Source organism: Somniosus microcephalus, chromosome 9 (genome assembly GCF_052327205.1).
Source record: "Somniosus microcephalus isolate GS21.2 chromosome 9, FLI_Smic_1.0, whole genome shotgun sequence".
Lineage (NCBI taxonomy): Eukaryota > Metazoa > Chordata > Chondrichthyes > Squaliformes > Somniosidae > Somniosus > Somniosus microcephalus.
In genome coordinates this window covers 168,261,657-168,287,483 of record NC_140995.1, presented here as the reverse complement: position 1 = coordinate 168,287,483, position 25,827 = coordinate 168,261,657, and the positions used below count along the sequence as shown (strand labels likewise).

Below are 25,827 nucleotides of genomic sequence, written 5' to 3'. Positions count from 1 at the left end.
TACGATAATATTGCTTATCAAATGTTTGCTCACTTCATCTCAGCTGACCCGGAGAATTATTGAAATTAGAATACGAACTGTTTCATCTTGTCAGTTGGTTTGTAGGATTTTGTGACTGATGATGAGACCGTTACAAAATGGGCTGCGGTGACACACTCCTTCCTGCAGCACTAACTCAAATATTAGATGAAAATCGTGCTCTTCAATCCATACCTAAGTTTTTAGATGTTCACGCTAACCAGTGATAATTGTAAAGGTTCTGTTAATCGTTAGGTTTAGCGAAGTCAGAGAGGGTCCGCCAAAGGCCACTGTAAATGCACGAGTTCTGTCGTGTTAAATTTCTTGTGGGATTTCCCGCCAAATAAAGGGTTTTCAGACCGAGTTACACCATCATTGTGACACGAGTATTAATCCAGTTATTGACCAATTGTAATCTTTCTTCATCATCAGTTCCCAACTACTTTTGATTGCACATTGAACTATGTATTTTGTAAACTTTTATGGTTCTATGCAAGGTTTGCTTTATCAGGTGGAGGTAAGAGATCCCATGGCACTATTTCGAAGAAGAGTAGGGCAGTTATCCCCGGTGTCCTGTGCAATATTTATCCCTCAATCAACATCACAAAAAACAGATTATCTGGTCATTATCACATTGCTGTTTGTGGGAGCTTGCTGTGCGCAAATTGTCTACCGTGTTAGAACAGTTACTACACTTCAAAAGTACTTTATTGGCTGCAAAGCCCTTTGGGAAGTCCGGTGGTCGTGAAAAGCGCTACATAAATACAAGTCTTTCTTTAAGGTACAGAGGGATCAGGTTTTAATTGCTTTACCAAAAAACCCGCAGAGACACGATGGGCCGAATGGCACAATTCCGTGCTGTAAACTATAGGTTCTACATTTAGAGACCAGGACAAAATTGCAATCAGATAGCTATGGGTGTGTTGAATATTTCATTTGTTGGACATTTAAAAAAATCTCGTCATTAATCTTGCGTGTATCTCTGTTGGCTTGAACGACGAGGTTAATCAAGTCTGCGTGTGTCTTACAGAACTGCAATGACCCCGGAATTCGAGGAATCCGCAGTCACCAAATCCGATACAGAAACTGTTCCTTGTGCAGAAGTTCCTCACCTGTTCAGATCCTGGGGGGCGGGGGCGCAATGAACACTTGGATTTCCTCTGCTTATTCAGCAGTGTTGCAGGTTACATTTAGTTAGGTCACTCTCAGTGGAGTTTTGACAGAATAGATGCGGTTCAAATGTAAAGTTGTGCTAGAATTTCCGTGTTTTACAATAATTGTGCCTGGTTTGTAATAATTGTGCCTGGTTAAGTATTGCATTTGAATATCTAACGCACCAACTTTGCATCTAGTTCAGAACAAAACAGTAAGCAATTACCATCAAAAGGGAATGAGCCTCCGACCAGGTTACATGAAAATCCTCAGTGCACAAGCATGGGTTTTATTGTTTTAACCTGGGGTAAACTTTAATGAAACCTTTTATCCTCATGATGAAACTGATCGACATTTACCATGGCCATCCATTTTTGTCGGTGACAGAGGCTGCATTTTTGCCTTTAGTCAGTGAAAATAAAACAAGCGGCAGACATATATTTCATAAATTAATCCTGTCCAATGATTTCATTTTAATCACCCGAGAATTCTAAAAAAAATCCATAGAATGCAACGACTCTTGCCCACAGACTGCTTTCCCTTGCAGAATCCCAGGGACCTTGATCTTATTTATATTCAGCGATAGCTTTAACTGGGAATATCAATTTCTTTTGTTAAAAAAAGTTCAAAATAAACAAGACCCGTGTGTATTTGTCAAGACAGTATTGCCGACAGTTGCTTCTTTCTAAGTGTCTTGAGTAACAAAGCAGACAGTCAAATATTCCTTTCACACCTGTGTTCTCCCAGCATTCCAACTTTCCTGCTAATGTGTCTAATGGGTTTAGTCAGTTCTGGTGCTGGGTTTGTTTTGTGTCCCCACAGGGAGAAACACTCCATCCGCCACATACCACCTGTGGACTCACGGAGTAGCACAGGTTCGGCTTGTGGTAACTCTTCCATTGAAATGCATGGCCTGGGGCAAAGAAGTAGAAATCAAGGAAAACATGTGAAAAGGACGCTCTTATTCAAAGGAGCATTGAATTCTGTATAATTTCGCGATGGTTTATCTTAAAAAAATGATTCATTTAGTAAGGTAATATAACTATATGCAGAAGTAATAAGGAAATATTGCAGTATGGGCAACCACTTGGATACAAGACTGAACAAAATGGCTGTATATTGTAGTGAGTAGAAACTCATGGTGTACGTATTGATTATATGCTGACAATATGAAGATTAGAGGTGTTTGTAATAGTTATATCGACCATATGGCTGTCCGACAGACTAATATGGTCTAAATTGTTGAATGTTACAATAATGCATTCAGTTTCTAAATGGATAATTGCTGTAATTGGCTACGAAGAAAAAACGTGCCCAGGTGCAGACAGCTGGAATATTACCATTCTCAGAACTACAAACTGGGATTAAAGAGGAACAATCAGGCTCCCTCGGCTACTTTACTAACTCTTCATGTGTGGAATGTGGAGTGTGTGCCCCTCCCTCCCTCCCCTTGGAACGTTATGTTCATGTCTTTCAAAATCTTATGCAGACGAGATATTTGAGTACAGCGCGGTTTCATTGACTGAAACAAACTAGATGGGGAGCAATTCGAAATGTTTATACATTCATAACTGGTAGATATCTTCCAGCTATGAGGACAGAGTTTGCTGTCCCTTCCGGGAAATACAGAACAGAAACACAGTATAAGAAACAGGAATTTTGTTATTTTTAGGAGAACGCCACTCCTTTAGTTTGAGAGCCCCAGGGCTTCCAGACAACCCAGCTCCAAGAATTTGCATGTTATTCTAAATGCATAGCTTACAGACCCGTGTCTACTGGCCTGCAAGAATCAATCCTCTCTTTTAAACATGGCCCTCATCTTTTTTCAGTGTGAATGCTGTCAATTTTAGTGAAATAGTATGACAGAGTGTTACACATGTATGACTGCAAATGACTGACTAATGGTGATGAATGTAATCTTAAAGATTTGGATATATAAACAAAAAGATAACCGTGTCATATATCTGTGCAATATATTCTAAGGGAAGGCACAATTCTAAAACCAGATTCTTTTCGGACTAGCAAATATTTTAGTAACTGTGATTGTTCTTCCTAACTAATCATATCAGGCTGCTCTGGTAGTGTAATAGTGAATACGCTTTCTTCGTGACCTCGGGCCTGATTTTCAGTCTGTAGCCTTGCTTGCTGCTGAAATCTCGCATCTACAATTAAACGCCATCAGTTCTCAACCGGGTCACTAGGTGGACGCCTTGCGTTAGTACAGTGCCTCATTGTGTTTACCGGCGAATTCTGTCTAAACTCATAATAAGCAAACTGCCCATCAGCTGAGGTCAAAAATCCTTTGGGTGGCGATGTTGCTCACTCGCCCTCTGAGCTGAGGGAGGTTGCACGATGGTAAGAGTCCTTGAAGGGATAGGGGAAAGGTCTTTAAAAAAAATCACCAAAAGCAAGATCGAACAAAATGGTAATGGCTTCTTAAGAGGAGCAACCTGTCTTACTGAGTATTTAAGTAGATGCTTCCAAATGCAGAACAATTATTGAGAGGAAGACCAGTCAAATTTAGTGATGTGTCGGAATGTACCAAAAATGAAAGAGAGTACGCCATAGGGGGGAACACTGCCCATTTCTATTATGCGATGCTCCCTTCTCATTAATCTCTGTTGGATTTCAGTCTGTCTCTTTGAAGTGAACTCGCTCTCTTGTCTGTACTCATTCTGCTTTTCGCAGTTATTTTTGCAGTGCTGATGTTCACCTTGAACTTGATCTGACAACTGCAATCGAGGGTGAATAATTATCTAGTTAGAGCTCCGTTTAGATTCATGTCGAGTGGAAGGTTATGGTCAGTCATACCGCAGACTGCAGGGTTATGCTTGGAGTTAAAATGAGCAGGTAAATGTCATTATTGTCACCATATGTCAAAATCTGTGTGCAAACCATTAGACCTTGGGTAGTATCTCTTTATAGGCTCTATATTAAAGCTAATGCATCCAAATGGGGAAAACACTATTAAGTTTTTATGTTACCTGATAGTCATTTTCTTTTTTGCTGGAATGTTTCCATCCTCATAACATGGAGAACTGTGCACAGAAATCAGATCTGAAATGAACGTGGGACCAAAGGATTTTGACAATAATATAAAAAAAATCAATTTGCAGTCACACAAGTGGATCTTGGAATCACCTCCCATTCTGACATAAAATGGAAGTCAAAATGTTTGCAAAATTGGAAAAATACCAAGAAAAAAGCTCTTGATGCCTTGCATCCAGGTCCATATTGGTTGCAAACAGTTGACCCAGTGTTGCTCCGTTATGTGTGCGTTGTTGTCCTTTCCAAGTCAATAGAAGATTTTTTTTATATAAAGCTACAGAAAATAAAAAGTTTGGAGGAATGTTTCTCATTTCCTGTTCTTTTCCTCCTTGTCTCCAGTTTTGGTGCCTGCCTCCCCTCCAGATGTGTGTCTATTTGGGTTGTTGTTTAAGAACATCTTGTCCAGTCCCTTTAATGCTTCCGTCAGGTAGTTCTGGACAGCTGTGAGAGCAGCACAAATGGCAGGAGAGCCAAAACCATGCGTAATGAGGCTAAAGTGAGTCAAACAGCTCTGGATGCCTGGGTCTAGGATGGGGTTGGGCCTGGTGTTCCCCAAAGGAGTCCTATCCTGTGCCAGCAGATCTGTGAATTCTTTGCAAAGTTGCCTGGGGGTTAAGAAAATAAGACAAAGAATGCTGCCGTCAGATAACACAAATCAGATGTATGCAATGGCACATTATCCGGTTGCTATGGAAATTGGTTTAACCCCCTCAACCCTCACATCGTGATTACCGAAAAGCTGCCTGTACGGCATTGAGTTCCAATTTATACGAATTTCTATTTAACATTTCCTTTTGCTTATAATAGAACTACGATAGTCAAATAATTCAGGATGTTTTTAATGGAATCTCATATGTTCTCAATTCCCACAATGACCCACGGATGTGAGTCTTTCTTTAATTTACTAAAGAATGAATGTAGCAGTGCAAACCTAAATATAGATTAATCTCATTGTGAAAGAATTCTGTTAAAAGCAGCACACGTTCATACTGGTGAAAGAGTTAAGGTTAGGTTACACGTTTACTGGGGTCATTTTTCAACCAATAACACATGTGAGTGTTAGCAGCATATTTTGGTCCTTGAAAAAAATCTCGTCCACCTCAGAGATGTGCTAAATCAGAAATCATTAAAAATGAATATCACTAGGAAGACATGGAAATCAAATTCAAACAGAATATTTTGCAATAGAACTGCAGAGGGAATGAAATCCCCAGGGGAGTTAATAGTTAAAGGGTTAAATCGGAGAGACCTGCCATTGCATTTGTGGATCCCATCCAAAAACTGAACAGTCTTGAGAGTTTTTCATTTCCAGGCCATTCGTTGCAAGGGGAGACAGGTCCTGTATGTTCTAAACTTTGTTCGTGTTTAGTTTCTGGTAGTTTTTTATAAGGATTTATTTTTTGAAAGAAGATTATATATAATGAGGGATTGGGTGGCACAGTGGATCAGCAAGCGGGTGTTTTACTTCCAGTGTCTCGGTTGGAATCCAGCCAGAGCGAAGGATGGAAGTTTGCTCTGTTGACAGTCAGAATGTCATTTTCCAAAGTGAGAGATGGGGTTGGGCTGAGAGGTAGGAGGTGAGTTTCAGCAGTGGTTCTACCGCCCATCTGGGGTAACGTCCCGAAAGAGCCAGGAAACCCCGGAAAACGGTGTCTGGGGTTTGCGGGTCTCTTCTGCGAAATGACAGCGGACGAGTGGAGATACTTCCCCACCCCCACCCACTTCCCACCCCGGAAATTCACCCCGAATTAGGGCAAAAGGAGATTTACTCTGCCTGTAAGGGGGAATTTGCAATTGAACTTCGGTTTGTCTCTGAAGTCGTTTCTGCTTGACGGTGATGCTAAAGATTAATGTATAAGTCTGAGCTAACAGGGAGAAAATAGGTAAAAGCTCCCTGGAATAGGTAATTTACAACACTTGTAGTTAACACTGCACGCAGTGTGACTCTAGCGCGTGTTAAACCTGATTTTAAAACTGCTCAAGGGTCCCATGGCCCTCTTGGATATTTTCCCAACCTACCTGGAGTGGATGTAAATGTCCAGAGAGTGCAGGAGCTCCTGCTCGTACTCTTCAAATATTTAAATTCCACGTATGCGCAGTGCTACCTCACTCTCCTGGGTAGGACCATTGCAGTTCCAGACAGAGTGTGCAAACTGGCTGGAACCTATACCACAGCCATCCGTAACAGACTGGTAGCTACTGTATAATTGCAACATAATGGTGCTGCACCTGACCTGGAAATAATTAATATTCATACTGAGTGTTGAAATGGAAATGTGTCCCATTTCCCAGCATTGGCTTCCATCACCTTGATGAACACACGATCTCACCAAAACGCATTTTAAAGAAAATATTTGAATTGTAAAGTTTAACAATTAACAAAAATAAAATCTCAGCACATCGAGAAGTAGGTAATACTATGTAAAGTATTCATCGCCTATCATCCTGTTGCTGGATTAACAATTTACCGAGTATTGTCGTTTTCGGAATGACGGGCATGGTGCCTATATATCTATATTTTGACCATTTTCTTCTGCTTCTGAATGAGGATCCATGCCAAATGTCATTGACATACAGTGTAGAGTGTAACACTGTATTCCTCTAAAGATCAAGTTTTCTTTGTTAAATATTAAGCTAATCTTATCAACGATCACAGAGAATATAGAGCTGGGAGTGATTACAGGACGGTAATTTCATCAAGGGGGTCAAATAATATAAACTATGAGAAGGAAGTCCAAATGGTTTAGTAGCATCATGCCAAGCCTGAAATTAGAATACAGCCGTGTAATCATTTCCACAGTATCTATTTTTAATATTATATATATATGAATATATGAAGTTCATAAGGACATTTCGGATCCACTTAATTTCCCTACACCAGATGCCATTGTGAACATGGATGTTCAAAGCACTCTGCGCCCTGGATGCTTGATATATCCATGCTGAAGGATTGTGATGCATGCACTGATTTAATGAATGATCATCAACATTTGATTTCTGAGAAATAATACAATCAGTGTATTATATTTATTGTAATTACTTATTCGATTTTTTAAAAATCAGGATATGTATGTGAATACTGTTCAATAACCATGGAATATCTATATCTAAAGGATGCGTTTGATAGAAAATCAGATTATATTAATAGGCGGGAAGAGAAGAGATTAAAGAACTTGGAGCCAAAAATATCTGTCATCATTATTATCAATACCATTAATACTTGGAATTGTTGTGTAGTTGGCCCTAATCTTTTGTAAATGGAGCCAAACAAATCATGGCTTTATATTTGATCCTCAATCAATGAAGGTTCCAAAGTGTAGCCTGGCACATCTTACTTTGAACTTACTGCCATCCCCAACTAGAGGAACAAACTCCTATACAAAGAGTGGCTCTTGAAAAAGTCAGTTTCGGCTGACCGAAGTACACGTGACCAGAATTACAGAGACAATCAGATTCCGAACAATCGTGGCCACTTTTGCATTCAGGAACTCTGATGTCAACAAATATTCAATGAAGTATATTAAAAAATGCAACTTTTGCTTTTCTTTTATGTCCTCAATCTCTACTGACCTTGTTTTTTTTCTGCCTATCTCTTTTTCCGCGTGTGTGGTAACACACATATAAGAGAGACGCATAGGAAATTGCTATGGGAACATTCTAAACGCCTGCATTCATCGCCCTTGTAATTTTTTTACTATGTAAAGTAGGAAACGTCCACCGTGAAGGATTAATGGCAGGGAAGCCAAGCGCTTCTAGTCTTCAAAGAAAAAGAATCGCCTGCAAGCAATTAAACTTCTGAGATTGTGATATCTTCTGACCCGGCGGAAAGAAACAATTAAATTCAAATCACGTCTAGCGAACATCTGGACAAATTTGAGCAAATGATTTTTCAGCCTTTTCTTAAAAAATCTTTGGTGGGAATTGGGGGGATTTTCTTCTCAATAATATTAAAGGCAGACCACAGTCGTATATTTTAAGACGCTATTTTGTCTGTGACAGACCTGATTGAAACTGCTTGAGCTCATTATAAGTTTGGAGGCATTCTTATTTCAATGTTTTCTGAAAACTAAATTCTTAACTCCAGAATTCCGCTTAAATTAAAACGTAGTTTGATTATTTAACTATAACTATCGGTTTTCACTCGCTTTCTTTTGAATAAAGGAAACCATATTTATGAAGGTTTTGTGGACTCATATTGAGTGAAATTATTTAAACGACCGAAAATCAGCAGCCAGTTTATGTAATGCACTCATTTGTCTGTGTCTACTGTAACTACATGTTGATGCATTGTTTGAAAGGACCTAAATCACAGCGTGTGAAGCCTTAAATCAGGCAAAGTCTGCTTTGTGCAGATGCGATACAAGACGTGTCACCTAATTTCAAATATTGCATTCTATTCATCGTATCATTGCTTAGCAGCTATAAGATTAACTGCTAGTGATTGTTCCTGCAGGCCTCAATAACAGGTAGGAGTATGTGAATGACTCACTTTGTGGCCAGTATCATGTTCTTTCTGGAGTGCAGCTCGCTGGGGTCTGTGTGCTGTCTGTTCAGGTAGTCGGCTGCAGCTTTGGCAGGGAATTCTGTCTCACAGATATACCCAAAATCCCGGGCTAAATGCACGGCTTCACCTGCAAGACAAAGCCAAAATCACCTCAATTCATTGCTTTCACATAGAGGCATGTGTGCTTGCGTGTGCAACTTTTCAGCTATGTATTCCATTATCTGCAAACATACTTATCTAAGGGAGGGAAAATAAATGAAGCAAAAGAAGAAATAGAGTGGGGCCAAAACAATATTTATGCTGCAGTTACCAGCTCTTTTGTCATTTGCATTTCGAAAGATTTTGTACACATTGTACTCCGCGTTGCCGGCTATTAGCATTAAGTGTCCCTCTTGGGTAGGCTGTGTCTCTTCGTGTACTATCCATGCACCAGCTCCCAACAATCTCTGCAGGACCTCCTTTGAGGATCCAGGAGATACTCCAAGCTGAGAACTAAACTAGACTCCCAATAAGGTCTATTCTAACATCTAGTAAATGTAACATTGAGATGATATTATAAATAACACATGTGAATATGCTAGGTAGCCCTGTCCCCTGTCGGTGGAAGGGGTAGTGAGGGGAAAATGGTTATTTGGGCATAACATTTTACACTATAGAAACGCTTCCAATTTATAATGTTGCAGTGTTACATGATTTACTTTGAAAGGAGGACGCATATTTAGAACCTGAAGCTTTTATAAGAGTGCGGGGGAAGAGCAGGAAATGGGACGAGAGTACTAACATCCGCACAGACGCAATGGGGCAATTTTGAAGCCGCCCACTCCCAGATTTAAATATTTAGCTTCCACTTAGTATATAAACATAGAGCCCATAACTTGCACACACAGCTGGTTATCGATACAAAGTGGCTTATAACCACTGTGAGTGTATGTTGTCAAAATAAACTTTGTAAGAATCTAAACTAAACGTTTGGATTAATTAGCTATTTTGCAAAATGGTGGCTGTGTTGTTACCTTTTGACTTGCATATTCAGTTATTAAATCTAATAGAAATGTTGCTTACGTTACAGAGTTATATGATGGATTGGCTTATTTATATCATAGCGGTTACGGCGTTCGTTATTTACCTGGGGTAGAGAGAGATTTAAGTCTTTGCTGTGGGCAATCTAAATAAAATGCCCGTTGGCTCACATTTATTGCAAAGCAGTTGGTTGTTATGAAGGGGTTGACTATGGAACGTTTATCGTTGAAAAGATAAATATTGTAATTAAACGAGGGATCCCCCAGGAGTTTCTAACAGGCAGCAACTGAGTGTTACTTGCCAAAATAACGAACTGCAACAGTGAAGTGTGAGCTTTCAGAATGAGATCAGTAATGTTTGATGGAACTCATGCAGAAGCAAGAAGAATAATTATAATCTATCTGTTTATCTGTCTGTCATGGAATATATATATATACTGTATATGGGATGATCGCCTATCCATCTGTCGGTGTGAATGTGTTATACAAGGAGCGGTTATCTAACAGTCCGTACTAAATTCTCCACATAAAATACGTGCTGTCTCTCATAAACATTTAAAAACATAAAGTAGCATTTTATTGTATATGATAGCATTGCCAGATTGAACTAAATATTATACAGTGTAAGTCCTTTCCACTGGAGACAATAAACTACAATACAATAGGCAATTTATTTTACTACAGCACAAGGCACTTTAAAGAATACTGCCTTGTGCAAACATTGTGGATCAACTAGGAACAGCTAAAAGGCTAAATCCTCATAAGAACAATTTAGATTGCTGAAAACTGGTAAGTTCTCTCTTTCTCTGTATATATATATACGTAGAGAGAGATGTTTTTAAAACACAGTTTAAACAGCATAAACCAGCTAGAAAATACCTATTCCCTACATAGCTATTGTGAGTGTGTATGTGTGTTTATTGAGAACACCCTGCAGGGAGTTCCATGTCATCAACCTTCCCCGCCTGATGCTGATGTTTCAGAGAAAGGCGAAGGCTGGGTAACACTACAAAGCCAAGCTCTGGGGGGATTCAAGTAGATAATGCCTCACCCCTGCAGCACTGAATCTTTTCAAACAAAGTACTTTGCAGGCGATAGCTTAGACTGTGCACATGAAATTAACATTAGCACTTACGAATTCAGCCAGATACTGTACTGCTAATGATCAAACTAATTATTGTCTGATTTTTTAACGATACACCCTTAATGAGGGTATTGCCATAACATATATATTCATAATAAAGTGCAACTTTTCAATTTCTGTTACATCTTCTTGAAATAAAAAAAATAGGAGAACTGAATTTATTTAGCTCCCTAAAGTTAAATAGTCATTACGTTGACCCGTGTAGGAACAATATTTTTTATAGCTATATAGGCAAATGGTAAATAGGTGAGTGTGCCAGAAGCGGTGATAAACAGAAAAAGGCGAATAAATAGATGTCCTACACATCTATCTATCATGTCAATTTTCCTGTTACGCACCATTCAACAATATAATAGAAAAAATCAATACTACTCTGAAGATTGCACGAGATCATCGGTTCTGTGATTGTTTAAGAAACAATATTCCATTCCAATCAATATAGGCTGCTTAGCTTTAAGTAAAATCCGACGGCATGCATTACTTGTTGAGAAAGAATAGGATCTCTCTACATAATCGTCCACATAAGAATAATAATTATTCTACTAAAAATGCTTTTCCTGACATTAATGCACGTGTTATGCAGGTCACCTGATGTAATATGTACATCGGAAATATGTCTGTCCCTGATGTAGATGTAGAGAGACAGAGAGACAGAGGGAGATCACGAGTGAGAAGTAACAGGTACTTAAGAAAAAATCATAGCTGTGCGCAGAAACAGAAATAGATATATGGAAGTGTGTGTGTGTGTGCGCGCGCGCTTATGTGGTAACTAACTTATTGAAAACGCTGTTACATATGAAAATTTGAATACAATTATAAATTATTCATGAAGGTTAGCTAAAATCCCTTACGGCCATGGGATAAATGTATTTGTAATATTTAGTATTATTATTTATGCACAAAGTACGATATTACTTTAATTCCATAATTAATGTTATAATTTCTCTTGCAAGTTCAAATAAATGGTCTGCTTGAAAATGCCAAAAAATCGTGAAAGTGTTATAATTTTGATATTTTAATCACCAATTCTCTCAACTGTCTTTAGTACAATGAGCATTGTTACATATAAAAGCAATATATAGAAAAGAATGCAATGAAATGATATCCCTGTCAACATGATATATACTGAATGGTATTATACAAATAATTGACAAATAATCTTCTTATTGTCATGTCCTTGTTCATACGATGTTTGGATAAAGTCGGTGTGAGTGGCGTTAATTTTGGGATAATCATGCCATCAGGTTACCAATACAGTCAGAGGGTTCCTTATGAAAAGTGTTCCCAAGTCTTTACCTTCTACTAGTGAGGTTAGTAAAGTGACGTTCGCAGCTTTACGTCTGCCTGCGGGTAAATTTAATCCGATCTTCTCTAGCTTTTCTCTCAACGACCTTCCACCGTTTTTCGACTTGGCTCTGAAAACAATGCACGGTACATTTTGAAACTCCGCAATACATGAAGTAGTCCTGTTTATAAATGTGTGTGTGTGTGTGTGTGTGTGTGTGGTAGAACTGTTCAATCAAGAACTCTGCTCTTTAATATTATGCGACCATAATATTTCATACGTTCCTTATTCTGGAAAAAAAACTCTTTTAAAAGGCGACTTTGCATACGAGGTTCCAGCGGAAGTTTATAATAATGCCCATGGGCCAAGTCATTATTTCGTAAAGATGCAGTTGTACTGCTACTTTCATATTAATGGGGAGCTGTTTTGGATGAGTATGAACCCGAAAGTGGCAGTGTAATTGGGGAGTCAAGTCCCAAGGTAAACCCAGTACACTAACGCCAGGAAGTGTGATATCATCCTACAGGCGACGGTCTCACACCAGCATTGAGTTCACACGAGGTGCAGCATGACGCCAGGTCAATGCAAGGCCGCATTTTAAAATACTGAAGTGGTGCATTGAACAATCTGGGCAATTAATAAACTTACGCTCCTATGATTTTAATTTTAGAAGAGGATTTTTCTCTTCTTCTCCTCAAATTAAAATTGAGCCAGCCAGTACGCAAAGCTCTTTTGTGGTTGACCTTAGTGCATTGGTCGAGAGGCACAGTTGGCAGTACAGCCCCAGTGCATCAACTGCCTACTCCACAGATACCGGTCTAGCACTGGTAGCTGCAATATAGCGGCAGCCCAAGGGTACAGTTATGGATACAGCTACACTGCTACTTTTGCTTTCGAGTGCCCATTGATGTGAAAGCGGCAGTGTCCTGGAGTGAGGTTCTCAAGTGCACTAAAGCCAGGCGGTGCGGGACCACTTCTAAATGATAGTCTCACAGCACTTTAAGTTTCTACTGGGTCACTATTACTCCAGCAATGTGAAACTATAGTTTTAAAAATATCCAGACTGTTCATCGACTCTCTTGGGAACTTTAAAGCATTTGAATTGAATCTTTTTAATGTTACGAAATAACTGATGCTCCTGTCTGCATATTGGGGGACTTTATTTTCAATCTTCTTAATACGGCGACGAAACGAATATTCCGGCCAGTGCCCTCACATTAAAAAGCGAAGCATGGGGAGCATGGCCTGTGTTCAAACACCCATACACATAGATACTTTATGACCAAGCCCAGTGCAAGATATATATACCAGTTTCAGACCGGTAGGTGTGGTATAACTGCACTCTTACATACCCACTGGCTTCCGAATTTGCGTTTTAATGGTTATTAATATTATGCTCTGGATTCATGAGTGACAAACAAACAGAAGAATGGATATGGAAATATTAATTGAAATATTGTGCTATGAAGAAAAATATGTGCGATTCACATATGTCTGTATAATTTAGATAGATGGATCGATGGACGGGGGTTGGGGGATACAGATAAAGACACACACGTACAATGCACTTTGCACTCTAGCTATAGTCACACGTTATTGTTCTGTACGTTTCCATATTGATTTATTTTGAAAGGTTGGTTTCCTGTGTTTGTGACCTACCTTCTCAGCACTCCCCCCAACAATGACGCGTTCAGACACTCTGGTGGGGACAGGCGCCTCTGGACTTCTCCCACAGTCACCTTGTACTTGGACGTGGAGCTGAGCAGAGACAGGCGTCCTGGCACCGAACAGAATACCTCGTTATGGTTCGCGATTCCACCTAGTAGATTGTCTTTATTCATCGTCAGAGACGTGATATTCTTCTGAGGAAGTGGGACTGAAAGGAAAGGACACAACACCAGAAGTCAGCACTGCGTCACTATAAGTACAGATACAATCTGAAACTAAATATAGAACCTTTGAAGTGTTACACAGAAGGCCATTCGGTCCATCGTGTCTGCATCGGCTCCGTTGGAACATTTTTCAGCCGACAAATATTGTGTACCATTCGCACATAGGATGCACTGTACAGAAAAGTGGAGCTAGTCGGTTTTATAGGGAGGGCAGCTGTGCTTAATTAATAAACTGGAAATTTGAAAAGTATATCAGCGTTTTATGGAATGATCTCTTGCATCTCTCTTACAAAAACCAAAAACATGTGTTTTGGGGAAGTGCCCACTGGTTTCTAGATCTGGTGCCTCGAACGTGGTTTATCAACGTTAAATTCTACACAAACTCTTTGACGCTTAGACGGGGATAATACTTTTTGAAAAATCGTGTATATTGTAAAATAAAATCTCTCGTAGGGAACTACGCGTTTCCAAATAGGAGAACAAAATCTTGTAAAACAATAAGTGCGTTCTAGAGAGTAATGTAAATGAGAGATGCCTACTGAAAGCCTGCACTATATTTCTCCCCGAATATTTGTTAAGTTCACATGCTTTCAAAAGAGTTAGCAGGTTAGAGTCTTCAGCTACTGCAATGACTGGAATGGAATTGGCTGCACAAAAAAATATTTACCCAAGGTTCATTTGAAATGCATTATTAATTATAACTGACTACGACAGATGTTGACCTCCCATATGTATTATTTCTAGAACTTAAGAATTAACCGAAGCAAAAGGAGAAAATAATAGTGATTTTATTAGTATTATTGGTATCAACAAGATAATTGTAGGCATGTGATCGTTTCCAACGTACAATAAATTGCTACACCAGCCCACTAGCACAAGCTAATGGGTAAAAACTAAACAAAATACTTCAATGTCCCTGCCTTATCTCATGAACCCTTTCTCAGGATATTTTGTTATCGATCAACAATATCTCTGGGCCAAGAATTCACAATTCCACATTAATGGAAGTATGGTATATTTCGCTATGACTTTATTCGCAATATAAAGAATTGTTGCTTCAGAGTTACTTTAATTGCGCCTTATTTCATTTTACAGATTTATAAAGTTCCTTTTGCGTCTACCGCCCAGCAGTCCTAAAGTGATGCATAAAACCTCGATTTTCCAATTTAGGGAAGTGTGCCATTTTGTCCAAAAGATATTTACTTTAGGAATTTGCGGCTTATATTATTCAAGCAGCAAACGGGGAAAACATAGCAGCCAGTGCCAACTATGGTCATGGTCTTTCAACCTGTGTTAAATCGCGCACTTGTTGATTGGATTAGAGAAATCTTCGCCATCAGATCCCTTCCAAAGGATGCAAATAATTATAATTAGCTTCGATGTTAGTTAGTTATTTGCCCACCCTCCCTGGTTTATATACTTTTAATGAAATGCTGGAGAAACTGGGTTGGAAGAGTTACTGCAGCCCCACAGTACAAGGGAGCTGAATTTAAATATCCAACTGAAAGCGAAACCTCACGGTGTCAGCAGTGGTGTTGGTAATTCAGCTCTCACATTGTGAGGTTCGATAATTCCTTGGGGAGCCTTTCCCCAATGATGCAATCAGCGTTCACTGTTTAACAGAAACGATTTGTCGAGGAAATCCCACAGAATTAGATCGTAAAGAATAAAAGGTTTAAAAATGGTGATTTCAGTAACTGATTTTTTTAAGTTCCCTCTTTATATTTACCGTAAATGTTGCCTCCTGCAGATCACCCAAATGCTTTAGGTTGAAAATTGAAAATATAACAGCAAATTTGCATTCTTTCTATATTTGGCCACACAACTATGCTTTATGTCTTAATTAACATAAAGCAAACTGTGCTTATAATTCTCCTCCGAATCCGCAGTTCCCACGCTCGGGCCAAGTATCAATTTCTACTTCAGGTAAAGTTTTTTTGTACCAAGCTGGCGAGTGCTACCCGGTCTCTTCCAGACAGATCTGTAAGCGTTTTGATGAAACCCAGATGGGCTCGAAAGCCGTGTCTGTTTCCAAATAATGTCGAAATCTGGCTTGTGAACTAGAAATGGTGTCACTAACACATTTGTAAGCAGTTAATTATCCGCCAGTTCAGAATAAAACCATCGACTTTTGTTTCATCTGTTTGAATTCAGCCCTGCTAACTGTGTTTGAATGAGCATTATCGAATCCCACCCGGTTTATTACTAGAATTGGGCGGGGATGGGGGTGGGGGGGGAACACTAATTACTATTTGGCTTCTGCGCCAACTGCTATTTTATTTGAGGGACAATGTAACTCGACAAGTTTGAAGATTTAAACAAGATGATGAAGTATATGCGGCTGCCATTTCGGTGCGAGTTCACATTTGTGTTGATCCACATTAACAATACGATCAACAAGTTGTCCGTGTTGCAGATATTTATTGTTAAATCTCACTCATTTCAATTCGATTACAGTGTTGCAATGATGTACGGTCACACATCCACCCATTTGTCAACGTGTTAGGTCGCCCATTATGAATTTACTTTCACCCGTCCTCCTCCCCTCGTCACATGAAGGGCGACATATACATCGTGTCAGTGAACCCCGGCACGGAAAATCGGCCTCGTTAAATATCATTTGCCTGTTTTTTATTTTCTTGTGTGATACAAAATGTATAAAAACTGTTAAGGAGAAAAAGGTACGTGAAAGTTGACAAATTAAATACAAACTACATAATAGCATTGGCCACTGGTGGAAGGCGTGCATTATAGTGGAAACCCACTGCATCTCCTATATTATTCGGTTTACTGTGTGTCTCAAAATATAATTAATATGATTATCATAATTCCCTGTATGATTCCTCCACATTGCTTACACCTTTCGCTACATGGAAGACGACGTCATGTTAAAATTCGACTTAAAACATAAATACTCGTGAATCTGAATATCCTAGTGGCAACTACCTCTGTGGTCTGCAGACGGTCCTGAATCTATCAGAAGTTTTCCACGCTTGCTAACAATTAATTGCAGAGCATAGCTACTGTAATTTAAACTCGCTGCAGTCATTTAAACAGCTCTTAACCTCTTAAAAAAGAAATCTTGCTTCAGCTAACACGTTAACATTGGCATTTATATATACGCATGCTAGTAATAGTGCTCCTAGCGAGTTATTCCAGTATTAGAAGTGAAAAGTATTGCCCACAATCTGAACTTTCAATTTGGTGCAGATTCTGACAAATACAAGGCTGACGGCTTACTGAGCGATTCTCCTGTAAATTGCAATATCCCGCAAACATGAGCCATGCAAATACTTGAGAAAATAAATAGTCATTAATTGGACAGTAAATATGCCACATCAGAAATGAATATGGATCTACAACCTAAGTAATCTGTCCGCCCATCTGACTGTCTATATCTTGTCATTTTTATTTTTCCACGAAAGAAATTATTGCTACTTGATCAATAAACACCCAAGTATAGATATTTTCATGTTATAAACACCATCGTTAACGTACTGAAATGAATCATAAGCCACGGTAGCATGGGCTCAGTTAAGTGTTTTCAATCATATTTATTAAAGTCTTGTAATATCACTTTGCTAATTTAGTTCTGGAATATCTCTAAGGCATATTCTCGCGTTAATTTCTCTTACAGATCATCAATATGGAAAATAATACTTGCTTCATTTGTTAATAATTATGAACAGATTGTGCTTTGAAACGTAATTCTGCAACGAACTTGATAGCGTTCAAACGACTAGAGGAAATCGCAAACCAATGGACCGTGACAAAAACGCAGCTTGAAGCCTTCAATTCTTTACGTGTTCAGAATGTTCAGCCCGTACTTCTTCGTAATGCAATGTGTAAATATGTTGCAAGTGTATATGCAATCGTTATGCAAGTTAATGTAATAATAATAACCACGAATGGTTGCACATGTAATGTAGCAAAGGCGCTAACCTAGCCCGTGCATAATTCTAACTACAAACAACACAAAATGCCAAGACATTCGCTTCTATTTATTAGCATTCCTGATTCAGACATATCTCGTCAGACATATCTTGTACATTCTAGATAAACAGAACCTAATATTTCCATAGCTATTAATCAGAAATGCGCGTTATCTACTGCATGTTAGTGTTAATATAATTTTTTATGTATATGGATACATATCTTGAGATAAACCGTGTGTGTATATTTACATATAACTGCATATAAATCTAATTTGTTCAATGCAATAGCAATAGAGCATGTGGATGTCTGGCAATGGGGAAGTATATGCAGCTATTGGATATACTAATATTAAACGTTACAAAATATATAGATAACAGTTTTAAGCTTTTCCATTTTGTGTAGAGATGCAATGTGAATTGTAATATTATTATGAATATAAAATGCAGTACCTATAATCATTCATCTGCCAACTTTTCGACATAGATAAGTCGGCAGGTGAATGGCTATAGGTGCTGCGTTTAGGTCATAGATTCAAAACTAAATTCTAAATCATTAGAAAAAGATCTAGTGGGGAGATGAAGAGGATTTTTCACTCAGAGAGTTGTCAGGATCTGGAATGCTCTACCTGAAAAGATGGTGGACGCTGATTCCATAAATAATTTTAAAAGGGAGTTGGACAGGTACTTGAGGATGAGCAACTTTCAGGGTTACGGACAAAAAGCGGGGATGTGGGACTAAGTATGACTGGTGTTTCAAAGAGCCAGCACAGGCACGACGGGCCGAGTGGCCTCCTTCTATGCTTTAATTTTCTATGATTCTATCTATATGCCCATTAAACCAAATGTAAAAATATGCAAGTATTTCAATCATTGCAAAAGTTATTGTATGGTATGAAGTGTCCACTAAGATAAACAAATATAAAAATGTTTCACGATTCTTTTTGTGAGGGCTATGTCACACTGCTTTGCTTGATTTTAACCGGCATTGCCATTATCACATTATTGATTATTCATTGACCAGACCCTCCAAATCATATTTGCCTCCCTCTGTCAATCTATATTAGCAGAAACATTTAAAACACCTTCCATTATCTCCACATTGAAATCAAGAGTGTGTTTTAATGTTAGCTGTAATGTCTCTGCCCAGACAGGAGCCACGGTCCCTGAGTACTGTATTAATAGCTCAACAGGGGCTAATACGGAAAATTAGACTTAAACGAGCTCTAGAGATCCCTAAATGAAAGCGTCATTTATCACGCTGGCTACTTTAACTCTCCTCGTTTGCTCTCTCTTCTGGGACCAACTCATTTCCTGTTAAGTAAATTACCTTAAAAAGTGCCAGGCAGCTATTCCCACACAAAATACGGCACAATGACTCTTGACCATCTCGTTAACCCCACTTTGGAAACGCAGCCATTCTATATTTTACAATTAAGTATTAGCTGCCCCCTTTTCTCGGTTGGCCTGCACTGTATTTAATCCTTAAAAAAAATGGAATCACACAGATCCCTGCAACGAAATGTCTCGAATTTGTTTGAAGGATAGAAATACATTGTAACAGGGATATATAACGATAACAATAATATTTGGATAACAAATAAGCAAGTATTAAGCAAACTAAATAATATGTGCGGGTAATTTCTAATGTCGACTTACTTAAAATGCATCGTTGCAGTATCTCGGTGCGGCATGTTTGAGAATCATTGTGGCGATCTTTACACATTCTATCCCTGATGTTAAATTCCTCTAAGGACTATATTTTACAGCTATGTAATCTAATGTTGCCCAATATCTACAACAACTCTCTTTTCAATTAGTTACAGGTGCAGTTTTTGTCTGTTTTATTTTTATCTCATAAGCGTTCCTTTGCTATTGTAAACTATTATTCATATCAATATATTTGAGAGCGCAAAGCAGATTATGGAAATCAACTTAACTCAAAGCTATTAATGTGAAATACTTCAGTATTTAAGTATCTATTTGCATCAAGTTTCGAGTTTGTAGTTTGCACTCAACTGAACATCGGTCTTATTAACTCCTAAACAGTGGGACCATTTTCTACATTGTAGCCATAGTTTTAGGAATGACTATACGCCTTAAGCAGTGTCAGACACGTGTTTTATCTGAGTAGAAGTTCTCACGAAGCTCCTACATATCCTATGTATGTATGTATCATTACAGAAGATCACTGTTAAGGTAGTGCCACCTACAGAAAGGGAATCAGGTGACCATACCCAATATATAAGGGTAGTTCCCCCACCCCGCTACAAAATAATGTACATAAACATTAGCAAAACTACAAGGCGTGCTTCCGAGTAATTTATGTTACACACAACTTAAACATACACGCGTCTGCAGTTTCAGTAATTAGAATGAAATTTTGACCTTTGTCAACTTAAAAGTGAGAATGCAGTTTTGAACGGCATGCATAAGTTTAACATGCATTTAAAATGTATAAATAGCAACTGGCCAAACAAATCTGAACAATTATGCTGAAGAGATCCGACCAAAGTCTGCCCTGCGCACGCGCAGTGTACAGGAAACGGGAGACCGCGGGAGGTGAGGGTGGTGCCAACACAAAAGGACCTGATGTCCTCACGTTGCTAAGCAAACTTGAGTTTTACAAAATTGTTGCAATTTTGAGTGTTTTCTACAACAGTTCCATTTCGCAGCTAGGATTTTTCATCGTTTCCTATAAGCTATCGACATTGCGGAGAGTCGTATTTTACACGTGTGCACTTACTGATTTTGCTTGACATCTTGGCTTTTACAAGCACTTTAATCAGCACGTTTACTAAACATGCAACAGTTCACGGTCTTATTAGTAGTGGCTAGGAAAACGTCTACACGTGTAACGTTTGCTCCTGTTTATTTTCTTCATAGGTACACATCAACATCCCAAACAAAGTTTTACATGTTGCCAGCTGAACATGGGAAAGATCTGACTTTACTAGCTCACTATAACAATCCTGCAAATTATTATAGTTTGACACAGTCATACTGAAACACTTAGCTGTTTTTCAACTGCCATCTAGAACCATAGGTGTTTATGGCACAGAAGGAGGCCATTCAGCCCATCACATTTCAGCTGACTTTTGCGAGAGTAATCCGAAAACGAATCTCACTGCCCCCTTTCTCCCATAGCCCTGCATCTCCCTCTGCATTAAACACTTATCCAATTTCCCCTTAAAAGATGCAGTGGCCTCCGCCTCAACCACTTCCTGTAGCAAAGGCTTCCATGCTCTAAGAATCCTCTGCAGAAAGACATTACCCCGGCCTCTCCCCCCACACTCTTACTGACAATTTAACATTGATGACCCCTCATCACTGACTCCCAACCCAGAGAAAATAATCTTTCCCTCTTCACGCAATCAAAATTCTTCATAATTATTTAAAGAAACTGCAGTGAATTTTCTCTTAGCTTTCTCTGAACCAGTGAAAAAACCTAGTCCAGTGTGAATAATTTCCATGAGGCTTCTCCTGATTGCCTACTACAACTTTGGTGGAATATTGCCTAAACCACTGAGAAATGGTATAAACAGCCATTTACACTGTTTCTACAAGGTTGCTGCTGATCTTCTGCCAAAGTAATGGCATGAGAACCCCTGCAGAAATCCACCCCGCCCCCATAATATCCCAAGTCTCTCCTGATAACTGTACTTTCCCATCCCAGGCATCATCCTAGAGGAACCAGGCCGTACACTTTCTATAGCATTAATACCCTTTCTATAATGGAGCATGCATATCTACACACTCTACTGTGGCCTAACCAATGTTTTCATGACTTCATCATTACTTCTTCACTCTGTATTATAAGCATCTATTGATAAAGCCCAACATTATATTAGTGTTTTTATGGCTTATCTACCTGCACTAGCACTTTCAGGGAATTATGTATTAGAACTCCTAAGTCTCCCTCTTAATCTGTATCTTTCCACTAAGTGCATACTCCTATTTCCTTGTTTACCCTCCCATTTTGCATTACCTCATCACTTATTCACTTTAAATTGCATCTGACATCTGTTTGCCATTCTTCTGAACTATCTACATCTCCTTTGCTAAACCTTTTACTTTTGTGCCATCAGCAAGTTTTGAGATTGTGTGGTAGAAGTTGGACTCCATTGGACCCATTTTATGGGTGGAAAATGGGTGCATTGAGGGCCATTTACGGGGTCAACCCCAAGGTCACCTGAAAGACCCGCAACCAGATATTGGGTAAGGCCATTTTTGATGTGTTCAGGGTAGCCGCCTAAAACAGACAGTAGGTACCTTGCATATGCTAATGAGGAGGCTAACATCTATTTCAGGACCCCTCTGGGAAATTGGGCTGCCTTGAGCAAGCAGCTGCTGGGCCTCTTCTGCTCAGGTTTTGCTGGCGTGGATGGGGCCTAGCAGGTGGTAGACACTAATAAGGTAAATACATTTTCTTTAAAATTTGATATGAAGCAAGGAGGGGCAGGAATGCTCCTGAGGGATGCTGTGATCAGCTTCCTCCATCCCCTTCCCCCAGCACATACCTGAGGGTCACTGGTGGAGAGGCATGTGGTCTAAAATTGGATCCCTCAACATGGACGAGCTGCCTCTGGAGGTGCAACAGACACTGGCAGCTCATCCGAAATGTTAAAATAAAGCCTGTGGACCAATTTTGGGTGGTCCCCTGGGCCGACCTCTTCTGGCATGTGCAGCATGCATGCCACCCTGTTCGTGAACCAATTTACCCCCTATTTACCCTATATCCAAGTCTAAATCATCTTCATATACTGAGAACAAAAGTGCATCAGCCATGATCTCTGTGGTACACAACTTTCAACCCTTCTATCCTAACTTTTTGTTTCCTGTCTATCACCCACTTTCTATCCGTCTTGCTACATCCTATTATACCATAGGTCTGAATGTTTTCAACAAACCTCTTCTGTGATACCTCATGGAATGCCACCCAAAAATCTATATACAGTACATTGACTGCATTTGCTTTATCTATCTAAAAGGTCTCTGTAAAAAATATTATCAATCACAACTTGCCTTTCACAAATTGGTACTAGTTGCCCATCATTAGCCCAAGCTTATTAATTTTATCTCGATTGATCGATTCTAAGGGCAGAACTTCCAACTTTAATTGGAGAAGGGGCATAAAATGGGCAGTAGTGTTTCTGCCGCCCATTATACACCCTGTCCCATTGGGTGGGTGCATAACAGGCAGCTAATTTGCTGCCGTCCATTTTAAGCCCCAAAGTTGAAAGTTCTGCTCTGAGTTTGTCCACAACTGATGTTAAACTTGACTGTCATACAGTCACTCAGTTTATCCTTCTCTCCCTTTTTGAATAAGGATGTTAGATTGTCTACTGTCCAGTCCAATGGTGCAATTTGCATTGCTAAGAAGGATTGAAAATTTATGGTCCAAGCATCTGCTATCTCTTCACTTTTAACAGCCTAGGATACATATCATCAGGGCCCAGGAACTTATTAAACCTTAAGTTGTGCTCATTTTTTTCAGAACTAATTCCCTTTCTACTGTTATATCTATCATTTTTCTCCATATCCTCCTCTAGTACATCTATATTCACACTTCCACCACCATTTGTAAAAAAACAAGCAAAATAATTCTTTAATCTCTCTGCTGTGCCTTTATCCTCCACAATTAGACTCTCCCCAAGGTGGTCCTATGCTCTCTTTAACTATTATTTTACTTTTTAAATGCATACAAAACCCTTTACTATTTCCTTTTATAGCATCTGCTACTGTTTTCTCATATTCCTTTTAGTCTTCCTCAGCTCCCATTTTACCTTCCCCTACTTTATTTTCTATATTCTTCATGGTTATCTTTAGTATTGTTTGCCCTAACTTTCTCAGTTTAAGGAGCAGTTTGTGGGGAAGCACCCAGCCCTGTCTGTGTAGGTAACCCCTCTTTAGTGATTTGATCATATGCAAAAACTTAAAGTAACAAATGCAATCAATAGCACTATCATTGTTTTGGTCTCCTTACCTAAGGAAGAATATACTTGCCATAGAGGGAGTGCAACAAAGGTTCACCAGACTGATTCCTGGGATGGGAGGATTGTCGAGAGATTGAGTAGACTAGGCCGATATTCTCCAGGGTTTAGAAGAATGAGAGGTGATCTCATTGAAACACACAAAATTCTTACAGGGCTTGACAGGGTAGATGCAGGATGTTTCCCCTGGCTGGGGAGTCTAGAACCAGGGGTCACAGTCTCAGAATAAGGGGTCGGCCATTTAGGACTGAAATGAGGAGAAATGTCTTCACTCAGAGGGAGGTGAATCTTTCGAATTCTCTACCCCAGAGGGCTGTGGAGGCTCAATCGTTGAGTATATTCAAGACAGAGATCGATAGATTCTTGAATATTCAGGTATTCAAGGGATATGGGGATAGTGCAGGAAAGTGGAAATGAGGTAGCAGATCAGCCATGATTTTATTGAATGGTGGAGCAGGCTCGAAGGGCCAAATGGCCTATTCCTGCTCTTATTTCTTATGTTCTTATGTTCTTATTTTCCTTGTGACAAATCGTGCAAACTTGCTCTCTACCTCCGGGTACCGTGGAAGTCATTTTTTGCTTTAAAAGGTTTCAGTTTAATTTTAATCTTCCTGTTTATCAGCGGAACTCTAAAGGTTGATGCACTCCCTTTTCGCCTTTATATAGGAATATATTTTTAATACTAGGACTCCAGTCACGCAGCGTCCCCTATCAGCAGAAAGTTTCCTCTGAAAGCATGTTTCCAGCGATTGAACATTTCGTTTATCTGCTAATCTAAAATCGCACGTGATAAATACACGAATATCGAGTCAAACCGAGCCCTACCCAAGTACAGGATTTGCCGCGTTCTTTCAAATCAGAAAATAAACCTTTCTTCTGAGACTGAGAACAAGGCGTACATGTAAGAGTGGTTCTTAGGTCAATTTGAAAACTTGGCAAGGGTGATAAAGCAGGACCAAATGGAATTCTTCTGTACGGACGTCTCACTATTATCCCAGCTTAAAATATAAACCTTTAACGGTTTGACCCTATGCAAAAACTTAAAGTAACAAATACAATCAATATCATTGTATTTGTGACAAATCGTGCAGACTTGCTCTCTATTTCCGGGTATCTGTGAAGTCATCCTTTGTTTTGAAGGCTCTTGTGTCGCCAATGCTAAGCTGATCAATGCTATTGAATCAGAGTGGGGAATGATTTAAAGACCTCCCGGCAGGAAAAAAAATATGGCCCATCCATATATTTACTGGTGTAGAAAATGCCAACTAATCTGTTGCCCCCTCCCCCACCGCGAGTTGAATTACCTATCATTGTTGCATGTGAAACAACACGAAAACGGTGTATTGCAGAAACCCATTGCAGCATCCAGCTAGGGAACTGATTTGCAATTGCTTTTGGAAATCGTAAAAAAAAACTGGGTTCCGTCGTTCGATAATTTAACCCATCTTTGGCATGAAACACTATTCAAACAGAAAATGGCCTTTAAAGTGTGATGCTTGCACGGATTTTATTTCAACTGCAGTGAACTTTTCTGGGTTTTGCAACGACTGTGGTCTTTCCAAATGATAACATGGATCACACAGTCCTCTCGCGGGTTTTAATTGACAGCTAGCTTATCTTTCTTTCGTGTTTACAAGCAACTTTTTCGGCAAACCAGGTTGGTTGTCGTTCTTGTAATCTTGTTTTAAAAAAAGCTCAATTTTACCAAGGACAATGTTTTAAAAACGGTTACAGTACTTGTCAAGGAGGAAACTATTTTACTGGTAATGACCTGCACTTCTAAAGAAAGTTAATGGTAAAAGGAAAGATAATTCTGCAAGAACTTAATAGCAGTAATAAT

The 25,827-nt window shown here is 39.2% G+C and overlaps 1 protein-coding gene across 1 annotated transcript in view; it reads right to left on the bottom strand.

The window, feature by feature from the left end:
• Positions 1-2,625: 2,625 nt before the first annotated feature.
• LOC147112822 (transcription factor AP-2-beta-like) overlaps positions 2,626-25,827 on the bottom strand; it is a 39,260-nt gene continuing 16,058 nt past the window's right edge. The window contains exons 4-7 of the mRNA XM_085997491.1: positions 13,830-14,046; positions 12,182-12,300; positions 8,708-8,849; positions 2,626-4,823 (exon numbers count right to left, since the gene is read on the bottom strand). Of these exons, the coding sequence (XP_085853617.1) occupies positions 4,526-4,823; positions 8,708-8,849; positions 12,182-12,300; positions 13,830-14,046 (776 nt within the window). The 3' untranslated portion in view covers positions 2,626-4,525. The remainder of the gene's footprint in view (positions 4,824-8,707; positions 8,850-12,181; positions 12,301-13,829; positions 14,047-25,827) is intronic.